General features: G+C 44.0%; 1 protein-coding gene across 2 annotated transcripts in view; it reads right to left on the reverse strand.

Moving 5' to 3' along the window:
• The window catches only part of PIP4K2A (phosphatidylinositol-5-phosphate 4-kinase type 2 alpha), a 107,121-nt gene extending 95,544 nt beyond the window's left edge, over positions 1-11,577 (reverse strand). The window contains exon 1 of one of the 2 annotated variants that reach the window (XM_051802472.1): positions 11,243-11,577. In XM_051802472.1, the coding sequence (XP_051658432.1) occupies positions 11,243-11,383 (141 nt within the window). In that variant the 5' untranslated portion in view covers positions 11,384-11,577. The remainder of the gene's footprint in view (positions 1-11,242) is intronic. The other variant, XM_051802474.1, reaches the window with a different exon arrangement.
• Positions 11,578-12,451: the final 874 nt, after the last annotated feature.

Genomic DNA, 12,451 nt, shown 5'->3' on the forward strand with positions numbered 1-12,451 from the left:
ACTCTCTTTTTTTTTTTTTTTGAGGAACAAACTATATATATTTCAAGAGTCTAATCAGGAGACATAGATTAGCTGGGTTCCTTTCAGTTTTGCTTATCAAAAGGCCACTATTGGTCAGAGTCCAAGCGTGAATGAAGAACGAGCAACCCTGAAATCTCAGTTATGTGTTTATACATGACACAGATCTCCTGGATGATGTCTTCAGTTCAAAAGGGGTCCCATGGCACTACAAATAAAAGCAAGTAGATTACTTCAGGTGTTACTTTCCATCACCTGAGTACATGGATGTCTATACCCTTGTGTCCAGGTTTCAGCTGACACCTCGGCCAACTCAACCACACAAAGTAACACATGTTAAAAAAAATGTGATGGTTTAAATCAATTTCTTGTAAACAAAGAAACAAAGGATTTCTTAAGCTGTGAATGTGGTTTTGAAGTGAATTTTAGCCTTGCTATTGAGATAATCACATGCACAGAGCAACAGCTACTTCAGTGACTAAATTACAGTCTGCCAGCCAGACATATTTCTATATCCCTCATCTGCCTGTTTTTAATTTCTGAACTTTTCAGCATTGTGCTACCAGAAGAATAGTATGGTATCTCGTGACAAAGTCAAACAAGAGGAATATTTTCACGACTCTAATAACTCTTGAGACACATGGACAAACAAGCATTTTTACACACCAAAAAACACAAGCATAGCTTAGCAATTTCAGCAATACAAAGACAGCCTCCAAATTACCAGTCATCACAAACATATTACTGCAAAACAGTTGGAAACATGGTTTTTCAAGAAGGAGTCTTTACGTTTTAAAGGGCATTTATAATGGCATGAACAAGACCTCAGATTAGTTAGCAAGAACAAGCCTGTTGTAAGAGTCATCATCCTTTATACCCCAATGAATCTTCATCTTTCAGGTGACCAATACATCATGCAGGAAGAACCACTACTTTCAGGCTCTTCCAGTAACTTCTTGGGTATTCAGCCTTTAATTGTGAAGCAAGTCATGTTCAGCCAGGAACCTTAGGAAGTCACTCACAGGAAAATGAAAAACTTGACCTAAATATGAAAGTCTGAGAGATTTCCTCAACAAGACAGGAATATTAAAAATATCCTATCAAATAACACCTTCCAAGGAGAAACTTGCAATAAACCTTCCCTGAAAGATTCAGACAAAAATAATGTCTGAAGAGTGATTAGCTTGAAAGACGAACTAAAAACACCAATACCAACCACAGAAAATTGCTGTACAATGCGAAAAAAAACCCCAAAAGGTGGAAGATGCTGTGGAGAAGGAAAAGAAATCCATCCTACTCCCACCAAGAAAAAGGCATAGTGCACTACCAAGATTCAAGATGCTCACTATTTCAATACTGTTTTGCTTTGATGTACTGCAACAGACCAAATGGAGGAGGGACAAGGAGTGCAGGATTTTGTGAGCCCAGAGACATCTGAACCCTATTAACATCCCTGAGCCAACACAGCCCAAAGGACATTGCTCACTCAAATGAAATAACCAGCCACAACTGCCTGCAGCTGTAGGTAGGAAAGAGAAAGCAGCATTGTTGAATCAGCTGAAGCCCAAAATAACAGCTGGAGAAACTGCTATATCGGGAACAGAATGGGCAAGAGGTTCCAAAAATCAGTGGTTGCAGTGCTTTTTGCCTGCAAGCAGGTACGTGGATTTGTTCTCAAGCACTAAGGTTTTTTTTCTCTAAATTACTTTTACCACTTGTCTTCTGTGAGCCTAGGGAATATCCAGAAAGCTTTTTTTTTTTGGTCCTGTCCACTGTGTAAGCACAGGAGAAGGCTGGTTAACATACACAGCCTGCAAAGTGAATCATGAGTCAGACTGGAAACTCACTAATCTGACAGCTCTGCTTAAGACCTAAAAGAATAATTACCAGAAAATTTCAGTTCTCCTCTGCTAACAGAGGGGGAAAAACACTGAGGGCAGCAGGGAGACTCCTAGTTTGCATCAACCCCAAGCCACTGCACAGGAGGGTGGTGTTGGGCTGCAGCACCTCACCGAGCATCTGACACTGCATTTCAGTTTGAGTGAATCATTTCCGAGTCCTATAACTGCAAGTTTGCAGTGACTGAGGAGGAGGTTGGGTATGGGCTTTCCAGTAAAGTTAGCTCATCTGAGACTGCTATCTTTCCCAGAGAGACAACCAGCTCTTTTGAATAGCCAGCTGAGACAGCATGTGTTGATAAGTCCTTCCTCTTCCAGAAGTAAAAACAGATATACGATTCCTCAGCTCAACTGCTTTCTCAATTTTTGGTATTTTGCAATTTGGTCTCCTAAAACGAGCTCTAGATTCAGCTCAAAATACAAGTCAGAAAGACAGAAGTGGGAAGCCCAGAGATTAGCTTTTGTTATGTCAATCTTCTGACCTTTCCTCAGCTCTAGGAAATCATAATGCATGAGATTCGCATGCTGTAAAGGGCCAAACAATCACATACTTAAAAGAGTATTTCTCTCTGAGCTCCTCTGCAAAGTTTTGCTCTAATCACCCAGAGCCCAACCCACGATGAGGGTCACACCACACCATAACACCAATAAACACTAACTACAGACATGGCTGAGAGAGAAAACAAGTACACTGAACAAAGAAAAAACACAGACAGCAACATTGTAACATCAGAACCTGCTGTACCAAAAAAGCTTTTGGTACTCACATGATCTTAACAAAGGCCGACAAAACATGGGCAACATGATCAATGCATAACTCAACTCTGCAAAACAGCCTTAAGTATACTTTGCAACAGGGCATGCCATAGATGAAGGACATTTTAACAGAACTGGTAGCCTAATAACAGAATTACTGAGGGTTGCCACCACAAGCTAATCAGATATTGCTCAATTTCAAATCAGTATAGTAAAACTATTAATAAGATGCTTTCTTTAACTGGCCTTAGGCTAACCAAGTTTGGTATTTTCCTTTCTTCCTCCAGCAAAAAACCAAACAAAAGTCAGTAACTGCTACAGCCACATTCTGGATAGCCTGCAAGAGAATATTTAAGGTAAGATTCTCAAGAATTGTTATTGTTTAGAAGGTCTTCCAAATGTTGGTATTTACCTCTAAAAGCAACGTCAAAAACTTCAGCCCCTAAGAAGCCATTACAACTTTTTTGAAGACACTGAGTCTCTGGATACGCAAATTACGAAGTTAGATGATTCAGCATGTTCCAAAAACCAAGACTGAAGAGATGACCAGAAACCAATGGGTACAATATAGACAGTTCTGCCTCTTTCAAAATACACAACAAATTGAAGAGGTTAAAATAACTGAGAAAGGCCTCCCTGTTGAAAGTGCAGAATCCACAATGAGAGCTCTCTACTCAAGTGAGCTTTTTTACTATGGACAACAGTTTAACGCAAGGTTACCACACACAAAATTGAGCTGTAGACAGGAGATCACTGGCCAGTCAAAGAGCACACTAGAGCTATATGTGGCCCTCCAACTGTCCTACAGTACTATAAAAACTCACCTTAAAGTACACATACATCCAACTCTTCCCTCCACGCTCCCCGCAGTGTTTGCAGCTCCTCTTAAACTGGGACTGACACCTGTGAATACGGTCTTTTGTGGTATAAAACCCCTGCTCTATTCACTTTTCTGCATTCGTTTTTCCTTTAGCATATCTCCCCAACTGAACTTGCCACAGGATCACATCAGTACTAGAGAGAATGGAAACAAGTCCAGCAGCCCTAGTTTTAGCAGGCCTCAGTACTATGGAGGCTGTGGTTTGTCTAACCCTATGCTAGCTTAAACTGGTGCTTCCTTACAAACAAGGAACTTCCCCATCTCTTCTGTTTTTACATCAACTCCACATTCCTTCTGCTGGCCCAGCTCTTTGCATAGCTGGACCATGAACTTCAGTGAATTATGGTCCATCTAAAAAACTTCTCAAAATGTATTATTTTTGCTGGATTATTGCTGTGGAACTGGGTAATTACTGATAAGAAAAACAGATATGGCTGAACTTGTTAACCAGGAAGACTGAATTGATTGATAAAATGCAAACACAGGTATAGCAGAGCTGTGAGACAGCACATGACTAAGACATCAGGAGAGAGATGAGGAAAAATGAAAGACTAAACCAGTTAACTCAAGCAGCTGCAATGTGGTTCTGTAAGTCGCACCCTCACCAAGGAGCTCCACAGGCTAATAATGGCACATAAGGGAATGTGATTTTTTCAGTTTTGTCATACAATCTAGAAGAATCATGCACATACTGTGTTAAGAATATTAATGGTTGCCTTGGGAACTTACAATGCACACAAAAGAGCTGGATTAGACTAATTACCTTGTCTCAGTACACAAGGTAGCTGTTCACCAAGCCTGATGAAAAATAAGTACTCTAAAAGGTGTATGGCCATTAAGTATTTCTACTGCAAACTATTCAGCTCCACTCTTTGAAGATAAAGCTAATGTTTTCTTTTCAGTTTGAGATCCATCACTACAGCATTCAGCTACTTCAAACAATTTTCACAACACCCTTATTAAGCAATCTCTCAACACAAAACTAATTAACTTATTATAGAACAGCCCAGGCTCTACAGGAAGATCATAAGACAGATGATCACATAGCAAACCACATGCAAGAAGTCACCATCTCAACCATTAAAAGCTAACTCTTTTCACCATGTACTAGGATGCAGACCATGAAAACTATCAAGGTTTGTCATTTCCATCCCATAGCCGAGGCAGCAACTACTTACACTGCTTCAACTATTTTGCTAAATGCAAACACATGCTCTACTAACAGTGAAAATGAGAACAGAAATCGGGACTTTTTGTTAGACATTTACATAGTAAGTATACATATGAGAAGTGGAAAAACACACAAATATACCTTGGAAGTAAACATAAAATAGTGAATTCGTACTGGGGTATGAAAATAAATGTGTACTTCTTTCAAGCCTTTAAAACATCAGAGTTAACAGCCAAGATGACTAAGCTCTTAACAAGTCAATATATCCATAAGCCAACATCACTACAACTCTGAGTGCTTAGCTCTAGCAAGATCACACTGAAGAACTGTAAATAATGGGTGGTTTCACCTTGCTCTAAAGTTGTCATGAGGTCACCCAACATACAGGTAACCTACCAATCCCTACAACACAAGGTGTTTTCAAGGAAGAGCAGAGAATGGGACTATACAGCAGGAACTACAGAATGGGGTGAGTCAGTTATATTAAACAAAGTTTGCCACCCTGAAACTACAGGAGGAAAATAAACACCTACCGGGCTCTGGCCAATGAGCATAATGCAAGTGTCTGCTTTAATGAGCAAAGAATTCAAAAATAATCCCCTAGAGACTCCTTCTTAAGGCATCTGGTGCAGGATACTCAAATAAGACAAGTAAGTTGAGCCAGCAAAACAAATTTGTGGTGCTTATTTGCTTCACTGAACATTGTTCAGCCCTCTCTGCTGTGGTTAATGAAATTCAGTTTCAAAAACCTATAGGCAAAAAACCCACCCTAGCCTTTGCAGCACCTTTCGGAGTGGAAGAAGTGATAGAAAGTAGTTTTGAAACTGCTGTAAAAGCTCTTTCATAGCTCTTCCCCTTTCATACCTAACAGAACCTATTGTATGTGTCCCTTTCAATAGTTCAGAGAAGGACATGAAATATCACTTCCATTTGTATTTCATGCAGGCATGTTTACTAGCCTTAACCTAACCATAATAAATATTTACAAATTGTATTTTTACTAGTCCATCAACGCAGTTGCAAAAGCAGTATCAAATTAATTTCTGCAGTAGACAGCACTTGACACCCAAAAAAGAACTAAGTTTCAATAAATAGCTCTTCCTGTTCTACTTCCTTCTATATACAAACATCTGGGCTCAGTGCCCAGCTGACTTTATTTTAAAATAGTTTTAATTGCTTTATTATCTACTCTGATGTAATCAATGCTTAATACATTGTTTCTTCCTGCTTCTTAGAAAGAGCCTTTTCCCATCTAGTCTTAACATTACCTCCATTAAACAATTCATAAAGTTTTTTCTCCAAGCTCACTGTTTAAAATCTTGAGTAAACTCTAAGATCAGTAACTTCAGTTTTACTTTGCCTCAGTTTTGAAAAGCCACTTAGAGCACAGTTGCAGCAGTGATGTTCTACATTAAATACAAATAGTAGCTGACAACACAAGCCCACCCCATCTCAAGACAGTTTCCAATCAACCAGTTGTGCTGACAGCCAGTGCCACAAGTCAACATTATGGTTCCATATCCTCTGGGTGTCACCTGTCTCATCATCACTTAAAAGTATATTAAAAATACAGAGCCAGAAGTTATCAACTCCTGTAACTTATGAAGACATACTGCTAACAGTAAGTGCTGTGTGTTTGTTTTTGTCGATTGACCTGACCCCTTCTTTCCAGGAAACCAAGCAAATATATAGTTTTTATTCCAGAGGGCATAGCATAGTTTGTAATTATTTAGGCTGCATCTTTCTAAGGAACTAATCAATAACTTCTCAGTGTCATCTTCCTACACATCCAATGTTTCAGGACAGGAAGTTCTTACAAGAGAGGCTAGGTAAGTCAGGACTAAGAAATGTGATTTATGCCACAAGCAGGAGGTTCTACTCTCCAGCAACACATTAAAACATAAGGACAGGCATGAATAAGTGAGCTATTTGTGTATTTCACAGAATATTCTGAGTTGGAAGGGACCCACAAGGATCATCAAGCCCAACTCTCAAGTGAACAGCCTGGCCCATACAGGGATCAAACCCACAACCTTGGTGTTATTAGCACCAGGCTCTGACCAACTGAGCTAATCTCATTTGTCTGGATAAAAGTTTGTTACAGGAAAGACAAGGATGCTAGCTAAGAAAATACCCAAACTAAAAACTGACCGTAACACAAACATTTTATAGCTTTTTGTGGAGATACAGAAGCTTTCTTAATCAAACATATCCTAGTGCATCTGAGGGGGAAAGATGCATTTACTTGTCATGCCTTTTTGTTTCCCCCTCCCAACTTCTAACTCTAAAGGTGAAGGAATCCAGGAGGTCCACTGGTAGACAGGAGTCCCGCAGCTCTCCTTTCATTACTCTGTCACAGTGTTGTTCCATTTCTGTAAAAAAGATCAAGCGAGATTACAACTGAGTGCAACAGTAGCATCAGGCTCACAGTGAGCAGTTGAAGAAGGTCATAGAGTTTATTATGTGTTGAATTCTTCACCCACAGAAACTACGCTCTGATGTACTCTACAGAACGTTGGGGGTGGAGGTTTATCCATGTATTCTTGTTCCACTTGCTTATTAGGCAGCCAGTGCCATTGAGAAGTCAGGCACTGCTAAATTTTTAGATCAGCTTGTAATCATCCAAGAAACAGATGGCGATTACAGATTCCAGGGGCTGGGGGGGGGTTGTTTGTTTTTGGTTGTGGGTTTTTCTTAACTTGTACAGTATGCTCAATAACTTCATTAGGCATTCATTCTCTTCTCCTAAATATGTTTAATTTAATGGTTGACACAGTAGGCAAGGTCTCCAGCAGTCTGTTCTTTGCCTCAAAATTAGATACCAAAAAAATCCACTTGTATTAGTTTTCTTCCATCTTTGAGAGTGATGTTGTGAAGGACCTAAGCCTACAGACTCCCAGCTTTCCTAACAAGCTCCTAACAAAAACAGGCAACCAACTCCAGCAAGAGCAGGTTCACCGTCATTGTGCCTGGTACGATCATCATAGGATGCAGAAAACACAGAATCTGTGGGTTTCATTTTTTCACAGGAAGTAAAGATGGAAGAATTACTTCCAAAAGCACTAGGCAACAAGTTACATGTTACCTACCTTCCCTCTCCTTCTCACAGTTACTGTAAATCTGGCAACAGTGAGAATACAGAAGTAAAAACAAGGACATCAGTTTAAATAAAATATTACAATTATGCTAACTAGTTAAATATATAGCTTTAAGTCATACTAACCACAGTTAAAGTAAGTATTTATTTCAGTAGCACAGCCAGATTATCTCTGACATAGGGTAAAAGACCAAGATAAAATCAACTGTTAATGATGCAGATGCCTGCAAGATCCAAGCACTGACAATTAGTCTTTGCTGCTACAAGTCATCAGTATTATAATCAGATCTACAAAATGGGACACAGTCGCTTTCCCTTTCACTTAGCAGCAAGTTTCATTCCACAGCATATGTCAGAATACCGAGAAATGAATTTACAGCTCTGAATGTGAATACATTTTTTCTTACTTCATAAGACATTTGGGTAATGTTAACATGTTTTCCCCTCATATGCCTTTCGAAGTTATTACTGAATTTTACTGCATTACCAAGCAGGACTTTCCATTAGGTTTCTCTCTACTTCTATGTAAACAACAACTGAGACCACCAAAGCAAGTTGCTTACAGTTTCTTGAATGGAGGGGGGTAATTTATAAGAACCCTGGGTAACAGACACACCTCTGCAGATTTTTTTTTTCCTCATTAAGAATTCACATCCCTTCTATAAACCCTCAGCTTTGTGGCACCAATGCTCAACTTTTTGCTTTAGAGAGTCATGTTTCCTCCTTGGACAGGAGTTAAGAGTACAGTTTTTATAACTTCTTCCTTAGCTTCTTCACACAATTACAAACTCTGAAGATACTCCACTATCTCAAATACTCAACTATAAAGTACAGCCCTAAGATTAAAAAGTTAATAAACCTGCAGAAAAATCTGCTTTTTCCTTTTTATCTGTTTCAAGTGCTTCCTTCCAATATACACAGCAATGTCAGAAACATGGGAACTTAATCTCAGCTTTACCATTTCAATATATACTTATTCCCCAAGACAGTTAGTAAGACTCAGAAACTTCTACTGTCTCATTAATTGATATGCACTGCAAGCAGTCTTAAATATAATTTTTCACACGATTACTATATTCTCAGTTTAATTACTACCACCATGAATTATGATCTATGCTCAGCTACTAGTCTAGTGTTTGCTTATGGATTTGTTTATTCTGCTAAGAAACCTAAGTATCCTTAATTCCTGTTCTTAATTAATTCACACATGTAGTTTATCCCTCAAGAAATTCTTTGTGATAAAAGAGTTCAACCATGCTGCACACATATTTTCATTTGCTGGACAGTGCCACATCAAGCATTACAAAATGACAGGAAAAGCATCTAACAGAGGAGCCTGCAACACTTCAATGCTGCACTCTTGGCTAAGGGGAGATGTTTACATTTGGATGTATCAAATTAACTTGTTTTTTTCCCATGCTCTCTCATTCAGAGGGATTTTGCTTCTGCAGGGCCCCAAAGCATTATTCATGCCTATACCTTGCAGCAGGGTAAAGAAATGGAATACCATCTGCAGAATTAGTCTTTGCTGTTACTAGTTATCACAACAGATATTCACACCTAAAATCATCACCTTTGTGTGAACATGAAGCCGCATTTCTCTAAGCCTGCTCTGTTGCTGAGGTTGCTCTTTGAGTCCTCCAAGGAAAGGATTTTTTGTTTGTAATTTTGAATTCTGACATACATGAATCAATACACTTTATTACATTTTCTACTGGGAACAGCTATGTACGCCACAGCACATTGATCACAGGATGGTGATTATCACTATGGTGTTGTGTTTGTCACTGTTTACTTTGTTATTATTCATACTGAAGATGTCTTTCCTCTGAAAGTAGTGGTATTTCCAGTATGAACACACATAGCAATGAGCTGTTGCAACAGGAAGATCTCCGTCTTCATCAGCGATCTTCTCCCTCTCTCCTCAGGGAGAGACAGCCGACAGCCAGCACATGCTGCCATTCAGTACAAGTCTCTCACCCTGTAATTACCAGGTTGCTTTCTTTCATTAAAGAGGCCTCTTTGGGAATTCTTCTACGAATAATGCTACCCACTGAAGAAGGAGCAAAAGAAATTTGTGTATTCAAGCCCAATTCTGGCAAATATCATATCATGCACTTCCACAATTAGAGATATTTTTGCTTTGTAGACAAATAACTACTTTCTTATCAGTCCATGATATAGGATGTCACCGCTTACAACTGATCTACAGAAAACTGGAAACCCTTTGTCATCATTTCCTACCGACTCACAGGGCTACCTTAAGCAGGCTATTGAACCTCAGCAGAGGTACACAGAGCCAAAGCATTTGCCCTAGATCACCACTTCAGGCACTGGGATATTTAAACGCAGCTCTAACAGCACCCAGTCTTGATGCAGAGACTCCAGGCTTTGGGCAAAAACTACTGAAATGTACACAAAGTATAAAAACTTCATGGGATATGGACGTGTAGGAAACAAAAGGAATAGCGAGTTAATACCACTGGCTGCTCTGCCGGTTTCATGTGGCTGTTACAAAATTTGTAGTCTAATCTCAAATTGCACATTGACATTCTTACAGGCTCGTTACACAGCAGCACCGGTAATCCACGCAAAGCCGACACTGGGGCGCACACGCTTCGCTCCGCCAAGAGAAGGGAATACGCTTTTGGCTCGACTACCCTGACACCCGATTTTTGGCGATCTTTGGGCTCTACACTGCTAACTTGCCACGGTGGCTATTTAAAGATGTAAAGCTGCGACTTTAGCCTCATAATGCCCAAACCATGTGACATCTTTACCAGGGCTCCTAATTTTAACGCAGACCAGCGCTTGGCCGGGGGTTCTCCCGGAGCCCGGGCCGCCCGTCCCCGCAGGGTGATGGAGCACTTCGCGAATGGTGCAGTTCTGCCGCCTTACCACACCAAACCCTCCCTCCTCCCCTCCCCCGCGCACACCGGCAGCGGACACCCGCCGAGGCGAACTGCACGGACACGGGACGAACTCGGCCAGTTCCCGCTGATAACCAGGATTTTTCCCGACCGCAGCACATCCATGCGACGCCCGCGCGCGGTCGGCGCCAGGAGCGGGGCGGCTCGGGCTCCGCTCGCAGCCTCGTCCCTTCACGGGCACCACTCGCCCGCTGCCTCCGAGTGGGCCCGCGGGTCGAAGGAGCGGACCCCGGGTACCGGGGGTACCGGGGGCGCCGGGCACGGCCCCGCGCCCTCGGGCAGCCGGGTGCGCATCACCCCGCCCGGGCAGGGCAGGGCACCGCAGCCTCTCCCAGCAGCGCGGTCCTGACCCCGCCGGGGCGGGCGGCGGCAGCGGCGGGGGGCTCCAGGCAGCACGAATCTCCGCCGGTGCCGCCCGAGCCCCCGCAGCCCCCGGGGAGCGATGCCCTGGCGGGGCGGGCAGTCGGCGCTGGTCGAGCCGCGGGCGCTTACCGAGTGGTTGACCCCCCACATGAGGACGCTGAGCAGCGGGTCGCTAGCCCGGAACAACTTCACTTTTTGCGCCACGAAGTGCTTTTTCTTGGTCTTGGTTTTACTCGCCATGACGGGCACGATGCTGCTGGGGGCCGCCATGGCGCTGCCGGCGGCAGACGCGGAGGGTGGTGGGGGCAGAGCGGCGGGCGGGCAGGAGCGGGAGGCAGGGACGGTCAGCGCCGCAGTCCCGCGGGCAGTGGGGCAGCGGGCGGGCAGCCGCGGGACGCCGGGCGCATCCCGGCCTGGGCGGCTGAAATGGCCCCGCTCGGCGCGGCGGCCCCGCCCCGCCCCCCCCGCGGGGAGCGGCCGCCGCCCGCCCGCCACGCACCGCGCGCGCGCCCCGCCCCGCCCCCGCGGGAGCCGCGGAGCGCCGGCCCCGCCGCAGCACTGCGCATGTGCCCGCGGGCCGCGCCTGCGCCTGCGTCCGGGGCGGGAGGGGAGAGGGGATGGAGGGAGCGGCGGCGATGGATGTGGGGCTGAGGGCGCTCGGGACGAGTCCCAGCGCAGCCCGGGAAGGAGGTGGTTCTCGTTCGCCGCCCCCCGCCCTCACACTCATCTCCAGCCTTCTGGGAAGCAAAGCCGACCATCGCCCTGCTCTTTACCCAGCTAACCTCACACACCGTAACTTTGTGCAGTTTCTGTCGTAGTTGCTCTGGTTTTCAGTTGCCCCCTCTGTGAAGGGATCGGTGGGAGTGAGAGGGATCTCTGCGGCAGGCCTTTGCCAGCCGCCCCAGCTCGGCTCCCCGGGCACGGCGGTTCCCTCGGCCGATGAGCAGCACACACGGAGGGCTGGGTCTGCGGCGGGGGCATTGCACCCCTGTGGTCTCGCTCTCCTCTTATACCCCCAGCAGAGTATGTTTCTTGACTACCTCACAGAGGATGTGGTCAGTGACATCCTGCAAAGGCACTTCTGCCCAGCTGAGAAACATCGAACACAATGTACACTTTCTCCACTGTATAATGAGGAACCCCTGTGACATCTGCCCTCCCTGTTCGGGGTCAGTACACGCAGGTAACGCAGAGCACACACCCCCCAATGCGTTCACAGTAAGTCAGCCATCAGCTCCTGGATAATACAAACTGACCCGCCTGCTGTACATCTTGCTTTGTGCATCAGCTGACACTCAGCAAGGTGACCAGATCCTTAGGAAGATGCAAGAGCAGGGC

This window comes from Manacus candei, unplaced genomic scaffold (genome assembly GCF_025592945.1).
Source record: "Manacus candei isolate 608988 ecotype Guabito, Panama unplaced genomic scaffold, ASM2559294v1 h1tg000056l, whole genome shotgun sequence".
Classification (NCBI taxonomy): Eukaryota; Metazoa; Chordata; class Aves; order Passeriformes; family Pipridae; genus Manacus; species Manacus candei.